General features: G+C 46.7%; 1 protein-coding gene across 1 annotated transcript in view; it reads left to right on the top strand.

The window, feature by feature from the left end:
- fbh1 (F-box DNA helicase 1) overlaps positions 1 to 8634 on the top strand; it is a 57822-nt gene extending 49188 nt beyond the window's left edge. Inside the window, exons 20-21 of the mRNA XM_086010691.1 lie at positions 4543 to 4677; positions 7363 to 8634. Coding sequence (XP_085866817.1) covers positions 4543 to 4677; positions 7363 to 7494 — 267 coding nt within the window. The 3' untranslated portion in view covers positions 7495 to 8634. The remainder of the gene's footprint in view (positions 1 to 4542; positions 4678 to 7362) is intronic.
- Positions 8635 to 20038: the final 11404 nt, after the last annotated feature.

Genomic DNA, 20038 nt, shown 5'->3' with positions numbered 1-20038 from the left:
TTACCTCACATCTCTAACTCTTTCCTTTACTCCCCCACAGGACCATCGAGAGCCCCCGTCCCCACTTTCCAGGAGGAAGAGCCTGAGCTTCCAGACTCCTCAGAGGAAGCTGCAACCTCCGAGGGTGCTGTGTCAGCAGAATTCAGCGCACCCAACACCAGCGCAGACACTCTCACCTCGGTGGGACCTTTGGGACATAGAGTAGTGCTGTCACCTGGTGTATCACAGCTCACAAATGAACATCAGCAGATTGCGGAGACCGGGTCAGCAGTGGAGAGTCCTCGTTGGAGGGCGCAGGATGCTCCCAGCTCGGCTCCGCTGCATGTCGACCCTGTGCCTCCGGGTCCATCCAGGAGAGCAGTGCTGGAACTCCACGAACAGGTGCAGGAGTCTCTGGTAGTTTTTGTCTCCAGGGTCGCTGCAAGTGTGGAGCAAATGGAGGAGTCCATCGCAAACATGAGCAGAGCCTCTGTGGAGGCGTTGACGCATGAACGCATCACCATGGAAAGGATGGCAACCTCCTTGGAAAGGCTGGCTACTTCCATGGAAGGGTTGGCTACAGTAGAGGAGAGGATGGCTACGTCCATGGAGGAGCTTAGTCGCCAGGGTATGGAAAACATGTTAATTGTTCAGAATAGACTGACATCTCTTGAGGAGCTATGGTCAGCTGTTGAGCAAACAAACCAGACCTTCATGCAAGTCCTCTAGAGCAGGACTTCCAGTGCAGAAACGGGTCCTCATGGCCCCCCTGCAGTGCAGCAAAGTGCTGTCCAGCCACTTGCTAGCTCTGAAGTGGGGCTAGGGATGTTGGTGGCATACAACAAGGAAGTGGGGGCTCCTCTCCAAGCGCTCACACGACCATGCCACTGTAGAGCCCTCGGTCAGAGCCCCACCAGAATCCCCACCCAACTGAGATTGGCGTCTCAACCCCTGCACAGCCGCAGGAGCAGCAGACTGTTGCCGAGCCCTCACAGGTTCGCAACCCCAGAGGACGCCCACCAAAGGTGTTGAGACAGGAGCAGCAAGAAAGAGAGCAAGGGGCCTCCACATCTGCTGAAGCCACAGGGGAAGCACCACGTAGGAGCACGCGTAAGAGGAAGATAATTCACAAGTAGTCACAAGGGTAGTTACTTGTGTGTAATGTGTTTAATTTTGAAAAGCCATCAGTTGCTTTTTGTCATAAAACATTCTGATGGCAAACTGTTGCAGTTGTGGCGTGTGTCATTTCGCTAATGGGACTTCCACATTGAGGGCTTAGGGCAACTTGCAATTGTCAGTATGGTGGTCAGAGTGATAGGAATCCACAGGTTCTTGGCCATTGTCGATGGTCTGATAAGGTACGAGGCAAAAGTGTTTGTGCAGGCTAAGCAAATCTGGCCAAGATGAGTGCGTCCCTTGCATCCCGGGCAGCAATGTGGTCGCGCGCTGGCGCCTTCTGGACTGTGCAGCTTCAGGTGGGTGAGCAGCAGCTTGGCGCTCCTGTTGTTGCTGCTGCTGTTCATGGTTCTGCTGCTGCCACGGCTGGTCTTCGTCCAAATCTGATGTCCAGGAGGAAAGGAAATAAATAGTTCCCATGCTTCCAGTATATGCTTCAGTTGAGGAAGCGCTCAGTCAAGGTGGCGAGAGGGGTTTCCCAGGAGGTCACAATGGAGATGGGTGTCAGGCTCCAAACTTCCACAACAATGAGTAGGCCTGTTAAAAGTTCCCCCAGACCTGAGACAACAAAGTTCTGCCACCTGCAAATGATCATCGGTGAAAACTCCTTTTTAATGGTGGGGCTGCAGCTGTTAGTAAGCAGTCCACTTGTGAGGCCGCCAGGATTCACTGGCATGTTCCAGAGGAGACGTGCAGGACATGGGAAAAGTGGTAAAATCAGAAAGGCCTCTCAAAATGGGATTATAGAGGCACTTAACTGGTTGTTAAGGGCCTATCCTGCCTCTTGGAGGCGGGATGGAAATGGGGCCAGAAAACATGCATTTGGGAAAATTGCTCGGAGGTGGGATCGGGCCCGCCCGCCATTTTTTGCAATTTTACCACCTCGCACGCCTCCAATCCCACCTCCTCGGGCCTGGCCAAAATCGAGCCCACTGTGTCTGCCGCTTGCCTGATCTGTGCACGGACCTGAAAATCAGCTCTCGTTCCTAAGCCTGAGAGATTGGAGGAGTGCTGGCACTTTGTGTTTATCTTCCAGAAAGACTGCCAGACCAGGGCTTGGTAAACACATTTATCTTGTGTTCTGTTTCCAATCCTGCTCTAATTTGGCTCTACTTTGGGAGTATTTATCGATACTAAAGTCATTATATTGACTGGTGAAATGGCCAGATACATGGCAGATGAAATTTAATGCAGAGAAGTGTGAAGTGATACAATTTGATAGGAAGAACGAGGAGAGACGCTATAAGCTAAATAGTATAATTTTAAAGGGGGTGCAGGAACAGAGACCGGGGGTGTACGTACACAAATCTTTGAAGGTGGCAGGACAAGTTGAGAATACTGTTCGAAAAAGCATATGGGATCCTTGGCTTTATTAATAGAGACGTAGGGCTAGATTTTCATTCAGGAGTTGGGTAGGAGGCGGGACTACAACTTTCGGGGTTGTAGTCCCGCCTCCATCGAGATGTGGCCAATCCACGCGATTTTAACTTGATTGACCTTGTTGAGCCCGTCCAGCGAGCTCAGCAGCCAATTAAGGGCCACCCGGCAACAGGTGATGTCACAGACTGAAATTTCATCTGTCAAAAGCTTTTGACAGATGAAATATCAGCATTTCACAGCTGTTTGAAGCTGTTAAACACTGACACTTACTTCTAACCTGAGTCCATCTCCACAGACTCAGTTAGAAATCTCTCCTGCACAGAAAGCTGAAGGCTGTCACTTTTGACAGTTCGCAGCCATTCTGCTTTCTGTGCCAGTGAGATGAGGGATTCCCGAGACCTAAAGGAAGGAAGGCTGAAAAGGTAAGAAAAGGTAATTTAAACTTCTTTAAACACTTTAGACACACCAAACACACTTGCCTTTGCACTCATGCACACATCACTCACCTGAACACCGACATGTTGACCTCTCCAAGTCCTTCAGCCCGACGGCCCGCCTCGCAAACTTGGCGTGGTTTGGAGCCATCGGGAATCCCACACTTCAGCATTAAAAATAGGGGTTTGGCTAAAAGCTGCCTGTTAACTACCTGTTAACAGGCAGTTAATTGGCACTAATCCCTTCCGGCCTCGGGTAGGCGGGTCCTAGTGTCACAGTACTTTGAAGCACAAATCCAATTTTTCCTAACTCATCCCACGGGCAGGAGGAGGTATATCTCTGCCACACGTGTGACTATTCCACTCACAATCTTTTCGTAAGTGAACGCTGAGCCGTGAGAGAACAATGACAGATTACATCAGAACATAAGGGCGGGAAAAAGCTATTTGGCCCATTGAACTCGTCCTTCAGCTCGCTCAACTTGACGTATTGAATTACAACATTCTTAAGTACATTCTCAAACTATTTTACATTTTTCATATTCAATATGGCATTTTACTCATTAGAATGAAATGTATCAGAAGCAGTTCCAGGTATTTGCTGTTCTTGAGATACTGTCACAGTCTTTATCTATAAAGAGATTTAAAATTACTGTAAAAAGGTGTCCACCTCAGCTTAGTGGGTCGCGCTCTCACCTCTGAGTCAGAAGGTCGCGGGTTCAAGTCCCACACCAGAGACTTGAGCGCATAATCCAGTCTGACACTCCATTGCAGTACTGAAGGAGTGCCGCACTGTCGGAGGTACTGTCTTTCAGATGAGACATTAATCCGGAGCCTTGTCTTCTCTCTCAGCTGGAGGTAAAAGATCCAAAGATCCCACGGCCACTATTCGAAGACGAGCAGGGGAGTTCTCTTGGTGTCCTGGCCAACATATATCCCTCAACCAACACCTAAAACAGATTATCTGGTCATTATCGCATTGCTGTTTGTGGGATCTTGCTGTGTGCAAATTGACTGTCACGTTTCCTACATTACAAGTGTGACTCCACTTCAGAAGTGCTTCATTGGCTGTAAAGTGCTTTGGGACCTCAGGTGGTTGTGAAGAGCGCTATATAAATGCAAGTTCTTTCTTCATATGCAGTCCAATAGAGACCAGACTCTGAACTGCTTCTGAAAGAAATGCATAAGTTTAACACTAAACTGACCAAACGTCATCCAGATACTGATTTTCTTTGCTCTTGTTCTGGACTGAGAACGGCAGTTCTGTCACTGGAAATAGTCACTCTGGCTGAGGGTCGGTTACATCAGTGAGTTGTCTCTGGAACTTGCGGAAGATGTCACATTCTCATCTTTTAAAAATTTCAGGATATTTTACTTGGCGTGGGTTTACCTATTGTGGCTGTGTGGTCCACTTCAGGATTGATGCTGGCCGTGCATGGGCAAGGGTAGCTTGAGCAGGATGCCTGTGGGCTAATCTACCTCGTGTATGGGGTGCTGTTCTTTTGCTGCAGGCCATTTTTTGGGTTTGGAATTGTTTCCTACCTCTAAAACCAGTTTAATCTCGACGCTATAGGAATATTTTCTCAAGCCGGAGTTGACCACCAGCCTGTTTGGAGAGGGGATGCTCCCTAGCTGCTGTATAGGAGGGTGTTTGAACCGTATTGTGAGTGAAGCAGTATTAACGATGAGAAAAGCACCAAGTACACATGTGAGTATTTTATAAAATTGTATTTGAAAGGGATGATAAGATAGTTTCTTGGTGAGGAGAGCAGAGTGGTGATCCCTCGATCGACTTCCTGTTCATACTGTCTAGAGCAAAATAGATGGGGAGGGAATACATTAGCCAGAGGTGCTTCTCAACCAGTCATATACTCCCTGGACTGTTCAGCCTTTAGGGTTGTCCCCTTTTACCAAATCCAAAATGAGACAATCTACAAGGATGGCCTAGGCTGCTGGTGGGTCAATGACTTGAGTTTTGTAGTTTGATTCGTTCATGATGAAAATTCACCTCCCCTAAAAGCAAACCATTGAGAAATCGATAAGAGTTTCTGTTTGGTGAAGCGTGTGCCCTTCACCAAACAGTTCCTCCCAAACCCGTGACCTCTACCACCTAGAAGGACAAGGGCAGCAGGCGCACAGGAACACCACCACCTCCAAGTTCCCCTCCAACCAAGTCACACACCATCCTGATTTGGAAGTATATCACCGATCTTCATCGTCGCTGGGTCAAAATCCTGGAACTCCCTAACAGCACTGTGGGAGTACCTTCACCACACAGACTGCAGCGGTTCAAGAAGGTGGCTCCCCACCACCTTCTCAAGGGCAATGAGGGATGGGCAATAAATGCTGGCCTTGCCAATGACTCCCACATTTCAGGAATGAATAATAAAAAATAAACTCTCCCCATAGGGACGCATTTCCTTGCCTAAATACAGAGAACATAAGCATGGGTTGGCAAGAGGCCAGACTTAATGACCCCACCAAGGGCTGCTGCTGTTTATCCAACTTAAAACCCACAGCATACCAGCTTCCTGCTGCTTATCCAACTAGGACCAACTTGCCCATTAATCTGAAGATGAAAGGGAAGAATCCCAGCCCTCGGTCTGTTCCTCCAGGCCCCGTCAGTGAGCCAGGCTCACTGGCCAGCAGTGTTGTAGAGTATTGTGGACCTACCTGGCGCGGGAATCTGATTACTGAATCTGCCACAGAGGGTTGACTCCATGCCAGTCTTCCGTCACCAGGCATGTGATCTTGGAGCCAGCTTGTTCCCCAAAGGGATAGACAACTGGCAGGTGTGGGTTTGAGCCCTCGCTGTGCCAAAGCAGGGCATTTGGACGTTCCTGCCGAATGGCATGGTGAGCAATACAACTTGCCATAAAATCTGAGTGCATTGCTGCCATCCTCCTGATTCCAGCATGTACCCAATGAATGGTGGCTGCATGTACTACTTGCCCCCTCGGAAACCCAATCACAGCACCAGCAGAAGGGACGCCTTGACCCCCCCACCCCCCGCCACCCCGCTTGTGCTGGAAAATGTGCATCTATGGATGTCGGGCCATGACAGGACTGGACTTTGAATGTGATGCCCTCAATGATGGAATAGTATTCATCGCTCACTGTCCAGGTGCACACACACGAAGAATGGTCACTTGCGACTCCTTTGATGCCTCGGCTAGGTATGGCAGTGAGCAGCTAAGCCATCGAGTCCGTGAACATCCATTCCCAATCTGTGCTAAGTTAGCTCACTTCAGCTTGGTGGCAGTAAGGCTGTTACAGTTGGGCTCAGCAAGATAAGGGTAGGCAGAATTAGCCACGGTGTCTGTTGCTGATCACTATCCAGTAGAGAAAAAAATCTATAGGGCCAGCAGTTCTAATAAATTGTTCCATTTTAAGAGGGCTTTTGATGCTGTTACAACCTTGCCCCCTAAAAGCATTCCATTGCCTCTTTTTGTTGGGGAGGAGTAAGAAAATGGCAGTGGATCCCAGCCCCGTCAACACAGCCATGAATGGAGGCCCAAAGGCACATGGAGCAACAAATGTGCCAAGGAGGCACAGGTGGTCGGGGTCTCTGGACCCTATTGTAAGGGCCTGACCAAGCCTTTGTACAGCGCCAGCCTCACACAGCTCAACGGTTCAGAGTCTTAGGCTATTGTGATTTGTTGTTGTTTTGTTCCCTCTGCTGATGAGACCAGTGAGCTGTGCTCCAAAAGATCTAATCGACTGCCTGTCAGCAAAAAAATCTTTCAATAAAATACCACTCGGCTTAGTGAAAAAGCGGCATCTTTGCCAAGGGTTCTGCAGCCTGGGCTGTGCTCAGTTAATTGTGAAGTTTCTTAACCACATCAAAGACCCATTCAAGATATTGTGCAATCACAACTTCCTTTAGCAAATCTTACAATAATCAAGCTAATTAATATAATGTGCAATAGCTCGCTTCTACTCCTTGGCATTACTCGTACAGTATTACATAATCTGTAACCGCTGTTGAAGCCTCTAATGAACACAGCTCTCATGACATTCTGGGAAGTGCAGGATTGGCTTGGCTGTGATGTCACTCACGATCTAATAGCTTGCTGACATTTGCTGTCACACTTCAGCCATGAAGCATTGCCATGTGTGAGAAGTACTGGAGGACACCCGATGCCAATGGAAGCATAACTGAGCAAGGAGTCAGCACCTTCAGGAGAGCGTGATGCGAAAGTGGGAAACCTTGGCATGGAAAGGGTGGGTGGGTGGGGGGAAGAATGCACCTGAATTCTGTGGAACTATATCCGAGAGAGGGCAGAAATAATGGCTTTTTGGTTTATTGTTGCGTGTTGTTTGTAAAGTTAGCTTTACAAAGAGTGTTTACTGTTGCCTCATTCTGTTTTTTTTTCTTTGCGACATTTGGCAGCGTGATGGGGAAGACGCTGGTGGTCCTCTTTGCTGTGAGTGTGTGAAGCAGCGGATTGGCCCACTCACCTACCTCCTTGCTGCCCCGGAGTTGGTCAATTCGGTGGGCTACAGCAGACAGAATGGGCTGTGACCCCCCCTCGAACCATCCTGTAGGTGAAATGTTCTGATACTGTGTGCGCGGAGGGAGAAGAGAGCATCTGATAGACTCAAGTGAGCGAAGGGCCCTGAAATATTTTCTTTTGTGCTGGGCCATCGTGAATGATTTTATTTCTGCTGCTGTCAAGCGAACGGTGTGTGTATATATTGGCCCAGAAATTCGGGTCGGGGGCTTCCCGCGGGTGCAAGCCCCCGACCTGCACTTACCTACCGCGCTGGCCGTTGAGCTGTGGGCCCACGTGGGATTCCGATCCTGGGCCTCCTCCAACTGCCGGCGTGCAGTGCTTGTGTATCCCAGGGGCGCAGTTAGCTCGATGTGTCCCCTGGGATCACATGGGTCATGGAGAGCCAATGGTAGCAGGGAATGCTTCATTCATAAGTTTGACAGGACCTGTCAAACCTATAAATACTATAAGCCCCAAAACATCACTAAATCTTAAAATAAATTTTTAAAAACCACATTTTTAAAATAAACTATAAATTACACGAAATAACTATTTTAAACAATTTAAATTTTTGAAAAAATTAATTATATTTTCTAACAGGGCTAAAAATAAACTTACCTTTCTTTAAAGTATTTAAAAATAATAAACCTGTGGAAAAAATGTTTTAATTTTAATTAATTCACCACTTACCTTGTAAAAAGCAGGCCTTGCATCTGCTTTTTAAAAGTGTAACTGCTGGAGACTTACCTTTTTTTTTGCAGGTTTTCCCGGGAGGGTAAGTTCGATGCGCACGCGCTGCCTCTCCGGCGCACGCGTTCGACCTCTGAACCCCTTTCAGGGGAACGGAAGTGCCGGTTTCCCGTACATGCGCAGTGCATGCACGAAACCGGCACTTCCATTGGGCTTACGGGTGAGTACCCCATGCGTACTCACCCGTGGAGACCCAAATTTCTGGGCCATGAATAAAATGAATATATCCAGCAAAATAGAAATGGTCTCAGGGCTGTCCAATTTCCCCCTTTGGAACTTAGAAGACATTCTACACTCGATCGGATCACGTGAATGTAAAGTTATAGCTACTGTTTTTGTAATGTTAAATGTAAATATCGGATTTTTGTTTTCATCTCTGAATGGATGAAAGAAATGATCAATTAAACATGTTTCACCTATTTGTATATATTTTTTTCTAGAAGCCGCTACTTCTGCTGCTCACCGTTATGAGAATGTGTGGTGTTTGTTTTGTTCCTCAGGCTTCCCCATAGCCTTTGTTACCTCATTGTTTCACAGTACTATTTGTTTCAAAGATCCCGTGCCACTGTTTAAAGCTTCTATAGATAAGTGAAGAGAAAAAGATTGATGAAGTCAAGCGTAGGTCCCTTGCAGTCAGAATTGGGAATTTATAATGGGGAACAAAGATATGGCAGACCAATTAAATACATAATTTGGTTCTGTCTTCACAAAGGAGGACACAAATAGCCTCGCAGAGATGTCAGGGAACATAGGGTCTAATGAGAGGGAGGAACTGAATGAAATCAGTATTTGTAGGGAAATGGTGTTAGGGAAATTGACGGGATTGAAGGCCGATAAATCCCTAGGGCCTGATAATCTACATCCTAGGGTACTTAAGGAAGTGGCCCTAGAAATAGTAGATGCATTGCTGGTCATCTTCCAAAATTCTATGGACTCTGGAACAGCTCCCATGGATTGGAGGGTAGCTAATGTAACCCCACTATTCAAAAAAGGTGGTAGAGAGAAAACGGGGAATTATAGACCGGTAAGCCTGACATCAGCAGTGGGGAAAATGCTAGAGTCCATTATAAGAGATGTAATAGCAGAGCACTTGGAAAACAGTGACAGGATCGGACAAAGTCAACATGGATTTACAAAAGGTAAATCATGCTTGACTAATCTACTGGAATTTTTTGAGGATGTAACTGGTAGAATAGATAAGGAAGAACCAGTGGATGTGGTGTATTTGGACTTTCAGAAGGCTTTCGATAAGGTCCCGCATAAGAGATTAGCGTGCAAAGTTAAAGCACATGGGATTGGGGGTAAGGTACTGACTTGGATAGAGAACTGGTTGGCAGACAGGAAGCAAAGAGTTGGAATAAATGGGTCTTTTTCCGAGTGGCAGGCAGTGACTAGTGGGGTACCGCAGGGATCGGTGCCAAGACCCAGCTATTCACAATATATATTAATGATCTAGACGAGGGAACTAGATGTAATATCGCTAAGTTTGCAGAGGACACAAAGCTGGGTGGGCGTGTGTGCTGTGAGGAGGATGCAGAGAAACTCCAGTATGATTTGGACAGGTTGGGTGATTGGGCAGATGTATGGCAGATGCAGTATAATGTGGATAAATGCGAGGTTGTCCACTTTGGTGGCAAAAACAGGAAGACAGATTATTATCTGAACGGCAATAGATTGGGAAAAGGGGAAGGGCAACGAGACCTGGGTGTCCTTGTGCACCAGTCGCTGAAAGTAAGCAGGCGGTTAAGAAGGCAAATGGTATGTTGGCCTTCATAGCGAGAGGATTCAAGTACAGGAGCAAGGATGTCTTGCTGCAGTTGTACAGGGCCTTGGTGAGACCACACCTTGAGTATTGTGTGCAGTTTTGGTCGCCTTATCTGAGGAAGGACATGGAGGGAGTGCAGCAAAGATTCCCCAGACTGATACCTGGGATGGCAGGAATGACGTATGAAGAGAGATTGGGTCGATTAGGCTTATATTCGCTAGAGTTTAGAAGAATGAGAGGGGATCTCATTGAAACTTATAAAATTCTAACAGGACTAGATGCAGGAAGGATGTTCCCGATGGCGTGGGAGTCCAGAACCAGGGGTCACAGTCTAAGTATAAGGAGTAAGCCATTTAGGACTGAGATGAGGAGGAATTTCTTCACCCAGAGAGTGGTGAACCTGTGGAATTCTCTACCACACAAGGCAGTTGAGGCTAATTCATTAAATATATTCAAGAAGGAGTTAGATATATTTCTTAAGGCTAAAGGGATCAAGGGATATGGGGAGAAAGCAGCGACAGGGTACTGAATTTGGATGATCAGCCATGAACTCATTAAATGACGGAACAGGCTCGAGGGGCCGAATGGCCTACTCCTGCTCCTATCTCCTATGTTTCAAAGAAGAACAACAGGGGAGTTATCTCCGGTGTCCTGGCCAATTCCCCCCCCCCCCCCCCCCAATCAACATCACTAAAATAGATGATCTGGTCATTATCACATTGCTGTTTGTGGGACCTTGTTTTGTGCAAATTAACTGCTGCATTTCCTACATTACAACCGTGACTACACTTCAAAAAAGTACTTCATTGGCTGTGAAGCACTTTGGGACGTCCTGCGGTCATGGAAGGCGCTATATAAATGGAAGTTTTTTTTTCTTTCTTTACAAAAGAACTATGAACCTGCTCCGCCATTCAATAAGATCATGGCTGATCTTCGACCTCCACTTTCCTGCCCGATCTCCATATCCCTTGATTCCCCTAGAGTCCAAAAATCTATCGATCTCAGCCTTGAATATACCCAATGACTGAGCCTCCACAGCCCTCTGGGGCAGAAAATTCCACAGATTCACCACCCTCTGTGTGAAGAAATTCCTTCTCATCTCAGTCTTAAATGGCCAACCACACAGCGGGATTAAAATGGAGTGTACTTAAACAGAGTGTTTTATTTGGGAATTTGAAAAGAGTGTGAATTCGGAGAAGAGGGGGAAGGAGTTTCTGCTTTTTGTCTACACTACTTGTAGTGCTTTGTGTTACAGCTAGATATTTAATTTCAGTACTCATAACTTAAGCTAGATCAAGTAAGTAGTCAAGAAACTACACTGTAAACTAAGTTACCTAATTATAAATTTAATTAATTAAAAAAAGCTCATATAGGGATGACAGTGCAGGTGGTGTGCCGCAACTGCAGCATGTGGGAGTTTGTGGAGAGCATTGTGATCCCGGCTAGTTCTGGAGCACAAGTCTTCAGCACGACAGCCGGGATGTTGTCCGGGCCCAAAGCCTTTGCTGTATCCATAGCCAGTGCTGGAGGAGCCTCAGCCTTTGCCCTTGCCCAAAAGGTATGAGGTTCTTGCTGCTTGTGTGGATGAGGGAAAAAGCCTGCAGGATGGATGAGCAAGCTGACCATGGCACCATGATGCAGGAGGCCATTCAAGTGGGGGGAGTGAAAGGGAATGTAGTTGTGGTAGGGGACAGTATAGTCAGGGGGATAGATACTGTTCTCTGGAGCCGTGACTGAGAGTTCTGAAGGTCCAGTTGCCTGCCCGGTGCCAGGGTTAAAGACATCTCCTCGTGGCTAGAGGAGAACTTGGAGTGGGAAGGGGAGGATATAGTAGTCGTGGTCCACGTAGCAACCAACGACATAGGTAGAACTAGGAATGTGGTTCTGCTGAGGGAGTTTGAGGGGCTAGGATCCAAATTAAAAAACAGAACCTCAAAGGTAATAATCTCTGGATTTTTAGCTGAGCCACACGCAAATTGGCATAGGAACAAACAGATTAGAGGTTTAAATGTGTGGCTCAAAGAGTGGAGTGGGAAGAAGGGGTTTCAGTTCATGGGGCACTAGCACCAGTACTGGGGAAAGAGGGAGCTGTTCCGTTGGGACCAGTGTCCTGGCAATCCGAATAACTCGGGCAGTCGACAGGGCTTTAAACTAATGAAGGGGGCAGTGGGAGGATTCAGGAAATAGTAAATTTAAAAGCAGCAAGAGAAATGTCAAGGCTCTAGAGCAGAGTTTTGGGTAAAAATAAGCAGAGTGGGTCAGGAAGAGACAGAGAGAATAACAAAGGTAATACGTGACTAAGGTGACATCAGGGGAAAAAAGAAATGTCAAAGCTAAAGGCACTATATCTGAATGCGCGAAGAATTCGCAACAAAATAGATGAATTGATAGCGCAGATAGAAATTAATAGGTTTGATCTGATAGCCATTACGGAGATGTGGTTGCAATGTGGCCAAGGTTGGGAACTAAATATTCCAGGATATTTAACTTTTAGAAGAGATAGGCAAAATGGAACTGGAGGAAGGGTAGCCCTGATAATAAAGGATGGGATAAAGACAGTAGAGAGAAAGGATCTTAGCTCCGAAAATCAAGAAGTAGAATCAGTTTGGGTGGAGTTAAGAAACAGCAAGGAGCAGAAACCATTGGTGGGAGTTGTTTACAGGCCCCCAAACAGCAGTTGTAATGTAGGGCAGAATATAAATCAGGAAATTAGAGGCGCATGCAACAAGGGTATTACAGTAATCATGGACGTTAATCTACATATAGACTAGGCAAACCAAATTTGCAATAATAGTGGGAAGGACAAATGCATGGAATGCATGTAAGATAGTTTTCTAGATCAGTATGTTGAGGAACCAACTAGGGAACAGGCTATTTTAGATCTAGTGCTGCACAATGAGAAAGGGTTCATTCATAACCTTGTAGTAAAGGGGCCTTTAGGGAAGAGTCACCATAATATGATAGAATTTTATTTTGAGTTTGAAAGTAATTTAGTTAAATCTGAAACTAGGGTCTTAAATCTAAACAAAGCAAACTATGTAGGTATGAGGGGCGAGTTGGCTAAGCTAGATTGGGAAACTACCTTAAAAGGTATGACGGTAGACAAGCAATGGCTAGCATAAAAAAAATTAATACATAATTTACAACAAATATACATTCCTTTAAGACACAAAAACCCCACAGGAAAAGTGGTCCAACTGTGGCTAACGAGAAGTTAAAGATAGTATTAAATCAAATGAAGAGGCTTATAATGTTGCCAAAAAGAGTAGTAAGCCTGAGGATTGGGAGGATTTTAGAATTCAACAAAGGAGGACCAAGAAATTGATAAAGAAAGGGAAAATAGAATGAGAGTAAACTAGCAAGAGACATAAAAACAGGCTGTAAAAGCTTCTACAGGTATGTAAAAAGGAAAAGATTAGCTAAAGTAAATGTGGGTCCCTTACAGGCTGAGACAGGAGAAATTATAATGGGGAATAAGGAAATGGCAGAGAAATGAAATAAATACAAAAGGGGGAATTTTGCCAGCCCTGGGGAAGCGGGTCTCTGGGTAAATGGCAGAATCTGGGAGCGGGTATCCATCCCGCCCCCAGCCTGCCTCCGTGCCATCTTCCCAGGAGGCGGGTAGCCGACCTGTGCTGGTAGCCGCCTCCCCAAGGCGGGAAGGGGATTAGTGCCAATTAACTGCCTGTTAACAGGTAGTTAACAGGCAGTTTTTTGGCTAATCCCCATTTTCAGCCCTGAAGTGTGGGCTTCTCGATGGCTCCGAACCTCACCAGAGTCGGCGAGCGTCGGAGGGGCCGAGATGTCTGGTGTGCAGGTGAGTGATGTGTGCAGAGGTAAGTGTGTGAGGTGTGTTTAAAATGTTTTAATAAGTTTTACTTACCTTCTTCCTGCAGGCTTCCTCCCTTCAGGTCTCGGGAGCCCCTCAGCTCACCGGCACAGAAAGCAGAATGGTTGCTGAACTGTCAAAAGCTGCAGCCTTCTGCTTTCTGCTCAGGAGAGATCTCTAACTCAGCCTGAGTAACTGGACTGAACTTAGAGGACAGATTGTCAGTGTTTGATAGCTTCACAGAGCGGTCACCGATGACCATTCATCTGTCAAAACCTCTTGACAGATGAAACATCACTCGCTGATGTCACCTGTAACCAGCTTTCCCTTAATTGGTCTGCTAAGCCTGCTGGGCGGGCTTAACAAGGTCAATCAAGGGAAAATAGTGTGGGTTGGCCACAAGTCAATGGAGGCGGGACTAAAACCCGACAAGTGGGAGTCCCGCCTCCAAAAGCTCCCCATTGAGAAAATCCAACCCTTTGTGTCTGTCTTCATGGAAGAAGAAGCAAAAAACATCCCGGAATTAGTGGAGAACCAAAGATCTAGCAGGAATGAGGAACTGAAAGAAATTAGTATTAGTAAAAAAATAGTACTACTGGGGAAATTAATGGGAACTGAAAGCCGATAAATCACCTGGACCTGATGGCCTACATCCTAGGGTTTTGAAAGAGGTGGCTATAGAGATAGTGGATGCATTGGTTGTCATCTTCCAAAATTCCATAGATTCTAGAACAGTTCCCACAAATTGGAAGGTAGCAAATGTAACCCCACTATTTAAGAAAGGAGGGAGAGAGAAAATGGGGAACTACAGACCAGTTAGCCTGACATCAGTAGTAGGGAAAATGCTAGAATCTATTATTAAGGACGTGGTAACAGGGCAGAGTCAACACGGATTTATGAAAGGGAAATCCTATTTGACTAATCTGTTAGAGTTTTTTGAGGTTGTAACTAGCGGAGTAGATAAGGGGGAACCAGTGGATGTGGTGTATTTGGATTTTCAGAAGGCATTCGATAAGGTGCCACATAAGAGGTTAATAAACAAAGTTATGGCTCATGGGATTGGAGGTAATATGCTAGCATGGACTGAGGATTGGTTAACGGACAGAAAACAGAGAGTAGGAATAAACGGGTCATTTTCGGGTTGTGAGGAGGATGCAAAGAGGCTTCAAGGGGATATAGACAAGCTAAGTGAGTGGGCACATGGCAAATGGAATATAATGTGGAGAAATGTGAAGTTATCCACATTGGTAGGAAAAATAGAAAAGCAGAGTATTTTTTAAATGGTGAGAGATTGAAAATGTTGGTGTTCAGAGGGACCTGGGTGTCCTTGTACACGAATCACTGAAAGTTAACATGCAGGTACAGCAAGCAATTAGGAAAGCAAATGGTATGTTGTCCTTTATTACAAGAGGATTTAAGTATAAGAGTAAAGATGTCTTGCTGCAATTATATAGGGCCCTGGTGAGACCACACCTGGAGTATTGTCTATAGTTTTGGTCTCCTTACCTAAGGAAGGACACACTTGCCATTGAGGGAGTGCAACAAAGGTTCACCAGACTGGTTCCTGGGATGGGGGGATTGTCCTATAAGGAGAGATTGAGTAGGCTAGGCCTATATTCTCTAGAGTTTAGAAGAATGAGAGGTGATCTCATGGAAACATACAACATTCTTACAGGGCTTGACAGGGTAGATGCAGGGAGGATGTTTCCCCTGGCTGGGGAGTCTAGAACCAGGGGTCACAGTCTCAGAATAAGGGATCGGCCATTTAGGACTGAGATGAGAAATTTCTTCACTCAGAGGGTGGTGAATCTTTGGAATTCTCTACCCGAGGGCTGTGGAAGCTCAGTGGTTGAGTATATTCAAGACGGAGATCGATAGATTTTTGAATATTAAGGAAATCAAGGGATATGGGGATAAAGCAGGAAAGTGGAGTTGAGGTAGAAGATCAGCCATGATCTTATTGAATGGCGGAGCAGGCTCGAAGGGCCAAATGGCCTACTCCTGCTCCTATTTCTTATGTTCTTATCCTGAGACTATGCCCCCTAGTTTCAGACTCTCCAGCCAGGGGAAACAACCTTTCAGCATCTACCCTGTCAATCCCCCTCAGAATCTTTTATGTTTCAATGCGATCACCTCTCATTCTTCTAAACTACAGAGTATAGACCCAACCTACTCAATATCACCCCATAGGACAACCCCCTCGGCATCAATCTAGTGAACCATCATTGCACTGCCTTTAAGGCAAGTATATCCTTCCTCAGATAAGGAGACCAAAACTGTGCACAGCACTCCAGGTGTTGTTTCACCAAAGCCTTATACAATTGTAGCAAGACTTCCTTACTCTTTTATTCCAACTCTCCTTGCAATAAAGGCCAACATACCATTTGTCTTCCTAATTGCTTGCTGTACCTGCATGCTAACTCTGTGTTTCCTGTACGAGGACACCTAAATCACTCTGAACACCAACATTTAATATTTTCTCACCATTTAAAAAATATTCTGTTTTTCTATTCTTGCTACCAAAGTGAATAACCTCACATTTCCCCACATTATACTCCATTTGTAACCTTATTGCCCTGTCTATAACCCTTTTCAGGCTCTTTGTGTCCTCACCTCTTACTGTCCCACCTCGCTTTAGTAAGTGGTTGGTACGTGTGCTTCTCTATGGTGCGACTGATTCTATCTGCCCAAGCTGCTGTGTTCCTCCTCTTGTGACGGGGTCATTCTAAGCTGTCTGATTTGAACAATCAGGAAACTCTCTTCCAGTGAGTGGCAGAGTTTCAATGTCGAGGGGACCTAGGCTTTAACAGTTGGCCCTGAGGTTTGGAGTTGGGGGAGCGATGTACTGGGCACATGCAACACAATGCATACTTTATTTAATTTGGAACAAGATTCTACTATTGCTACGGGACTGTACGCTGTTGCGCCAACATCTAGTCTCTCCACAATGCAGCAGTCATCATAGCCATGTTAACCATGGAACAGATTACTGTTGTGTCGGTACCTTTCTACCTAGACACAATTTAGGACTCGGAACTCAGAGATTCAAACATGAAGTGCTTTATTGGAAGGAAAGGAAGCTCTGGCAAGTTCCGAACAAAGAGAGCTAAACTTAACCGAGAGAATACCCAACCATTTATCTCCTGTGACAGCGCCACCACAGGTGGGAGGAGAACACACAATACATAACATTTCCTCCCCTCTTAAATGGAAGGTCCACAGTATTCCTCAATAGGTAAGTTACTTTCAATACACTCAACTAACCTAGGGTAGAGGTAGACCACCTCAAACCCTGACTTTACCCTGGGGTTTATTCTGCCCCAGTCTTGTGGGTAAGTCACTAAGCCTACAGATCCAAGCGTCTTGGAGGCCGCCGCTCTCTGCCAGGATACCGGCGGTCATCGCTGGCTTCCACAGCAGTAGGCATTGACACAGGCCTGGATGGAGAAGGTGCCTGTGTCAGTTGAAAGTCAGGAGTTTGCACAGGTGGAACAGTCTCTTTGACTTCCTGTGTTGGAGAAGAGCACTGTGGCAAAGGATGCTGGTTTGCGGTATCATTCGGAAACAGTTCAGGCCAACCAGCCGTTGGAGCCTCTGTGGCTGTCTCTGCTCCTAGCAACAGTTGATCTGTGTGTCTTCTCCAGACGACGTCCTCAGCAGTCTCAACCGTGTAAGACACAGGGCCCGTCTGTGCGATCACCGTAGCAGGAACCCATTTCGGTCCAGTGTTGTAGTTTCGAGCTAGGACGTGCTCTCCCGGATGAAACCATCTCTCCTTGGCTCTTTTCTCTCTCTTTTCAACTTGAGCTTGTTGTTGACGATGGACAACCTGCTCTGCCCTTGGAGGTTTGAGTAAGTTAAAACTTGTCCGCAACTGCCTCTTCATCATGAGCGAAGCGGGGGAAGTTTTGGTTGTGGCATGCGGCTCGTTCCTGTAGGACAACAGGAAGCTGTTCAGACGTTGGTGGATTGAGCCCTGACCTTGCGATGCCTTCAAGGCGTGCTTCAAAGTTTGCACGAATCTTTCTGCCTGGCCGTTAGTAGAGGGATGATAGGGCGCAGACCTGATGTGTTGGACACCATTCACATGCAGGAAGGTTGCAAACTCTTGTGATACAAATTGTGGACCATTGTCACTTACGAGTTGTTCCGGTGAGCCATAACGGCTGAACATCTCACCAAGTTTCTCAATTGTTTTCTCTGCCGTGGTAGACCTCATCACAGCGACCTCCGGCCACTTGCTACGAGCGTCCACAACCACCATAAACATCTTCCCTTCGAAAGGACCGGCGAAGTCCACATGTACTCGCTGCCACACTTCTGCAGGCCAATCCCAGGGGTGTAGGGTTGCCAGCTGTGGAACATTCCGGACCCTTTGATATGGGGAACATGTTTTGGCTTTCTCCTCAATATTCCCATCGAGACCTGGCCACCAGAAGTAGCTTCTTGCCATTTCCTTCATCCGAACCATCCCACTGTGGCCTGTATGAAGTTGTTGCAGTATAGGTTCCCTCAGAGGTGGCGGAATGATGACACGGCGTCCCCAAAGAAGACAACCTGCCTGGACGGAGAGCTCATTTCTTTTTGAAACGTAAGGTTTCAACCTAGGAGAATCTCCTATCGCTCTCCCTCGAATGACATCGTCCATTACCTCAGACAGGACTGGATCGTTGCGGGTGTACCTTCGCACCTGAACTGCAGTGACAGGTGCTCCCTCCACTTGTCTAAAGTAGAAGATGTCTATCTGACGAGGCTCTGGGGGAGTAACAGGCAAGGGTAGCCTCGAGAGACCGTCTGCGTTGCTGTGCAAGTCTGATTTGCGATATTTGATGTCGTATGTGTGTCCTGACAACAGTAAAGCCCACCTTTGCATCCTGCTTGCAGCGAGAGACGGAATTCCGGTGTGGGGCCCGAAGATTGAAGTCAATGGACGGTGGTCTGTCAGGAGTATGAACCTTCTCCCAAACAGGTACTGATGAAATTTTCAAATTCCAAAAACAATTCCCAAGGCCTCGCGCTCGATCTGCACATAGTTACTCTCGGCCTTGTTCAAGGTGCGTGATGCGAAGGCGATAGGTTTCTCTTCACCCGAAGGCATGATGTGGGATATGACTGCTCCCACACCATATGGTGATGCATCACATGCTAGCTGCACGGGTAGCTTTGGGTCAAAGTGTGTCAGGACCTCCGAATTCAGCAATCCTTTCTTTGCTTGGGCGAAAGCTTCGTTGCACAGTTCAGTCCATTTCCATGTTTTGCCTTGACATAGCAACTGATGTAACGGCTTCAGCAATGTTGCTAAGTCTGGAATAAACTTCCCATAGTAGTTAAGTAGCCCCAGAAATGAACGTAACTGGCTCACATTCTGGGGTGCTGGGGCCTCCACGATCGCCTTGACCTTTGGCGGCGCCTTATGCAGGCCAGTAGCGTCAATCACATGCCCCAGGTACTCAACTGAAGACTGAAAGAATTCACATTTGTCTTTACGAACTCTGAGTCCGTACTCTTTCAGTCGTTGTAGTGTCGCATCCAAGTTCAGAAGATGATCCTCCTCATTTGTCCCAGTGACAAGGATGTTGTCCAGGTAGCACTGGACTCCTGGCAGTCCACTCAAAATCTGATCCATTGCCCTTTGGAATTACGTCGGCCCCTGCTCTATTCCAAACGGAAGGCGGCAGTACCTGTATAGCCCCTTGTGTGTCACAATTGTCAGCAGCTCCTTTGATTTGTCATCGACATGCATTTGTAGATAAGCCTGGCATAAGTCTATTTTGCTGAACTTTTGCCCTCCGGCCAGGCCCGTAAAAAGATCATCAATGAGGGGAAGAGGGTACTGTTCCACAGACAGCACCGGGTTAATAGTCACTTTAAAATCCCCGCAGATTCGAACAGATCCATCCTTTTTCAGGACAGGAACAATGGGTGTGACCCATTTGCTCACGCTCACAGGCTCCAGGACTCCATTCTCGACTAAGGCCTCCAAGTTAGCCTCAACTTTTGGCCTAATTGCATAGGGTACAGGTCGGGCTTTGTGAAACTTCGGCTTGCTGTCAGGTTTAATGTCCAGTCTCACGCTGATCTTTTTCATGCTCCCAAGTTCCCCATTGAAGAGTTCTGCATGTTTGTTTAACACTGCAGTCAGACCTGACTCCCCTTTTGACATCATGCGGACTGCAGGCCAGTCCAGTGTGATTTTCTCTAGCCACGCACGTCCCAGTAGCGATGGGTA

The sequence above is a fragment of the Somniosus microcephalus genome, chromosome 17 (genome assembly GCF_052327205.1).
Source record: "Somniosus microcephalus isolate GS21.2 chromosome 17, FLI_Smic_1.0, whole genome shotgun sequence".
Taxonomy (NCBI): Eukaryota; Metazoa; Chordata; class Chondrichthyes; order Squaliformes; family Somniosidae; genus Somniosus; species Somniosus microcephalus.
The sequence above is the reverse complement of the archived record's forward strand: the minus strand, read 5'-3'. Positions and strand labels throughout refer to the sequence as shown.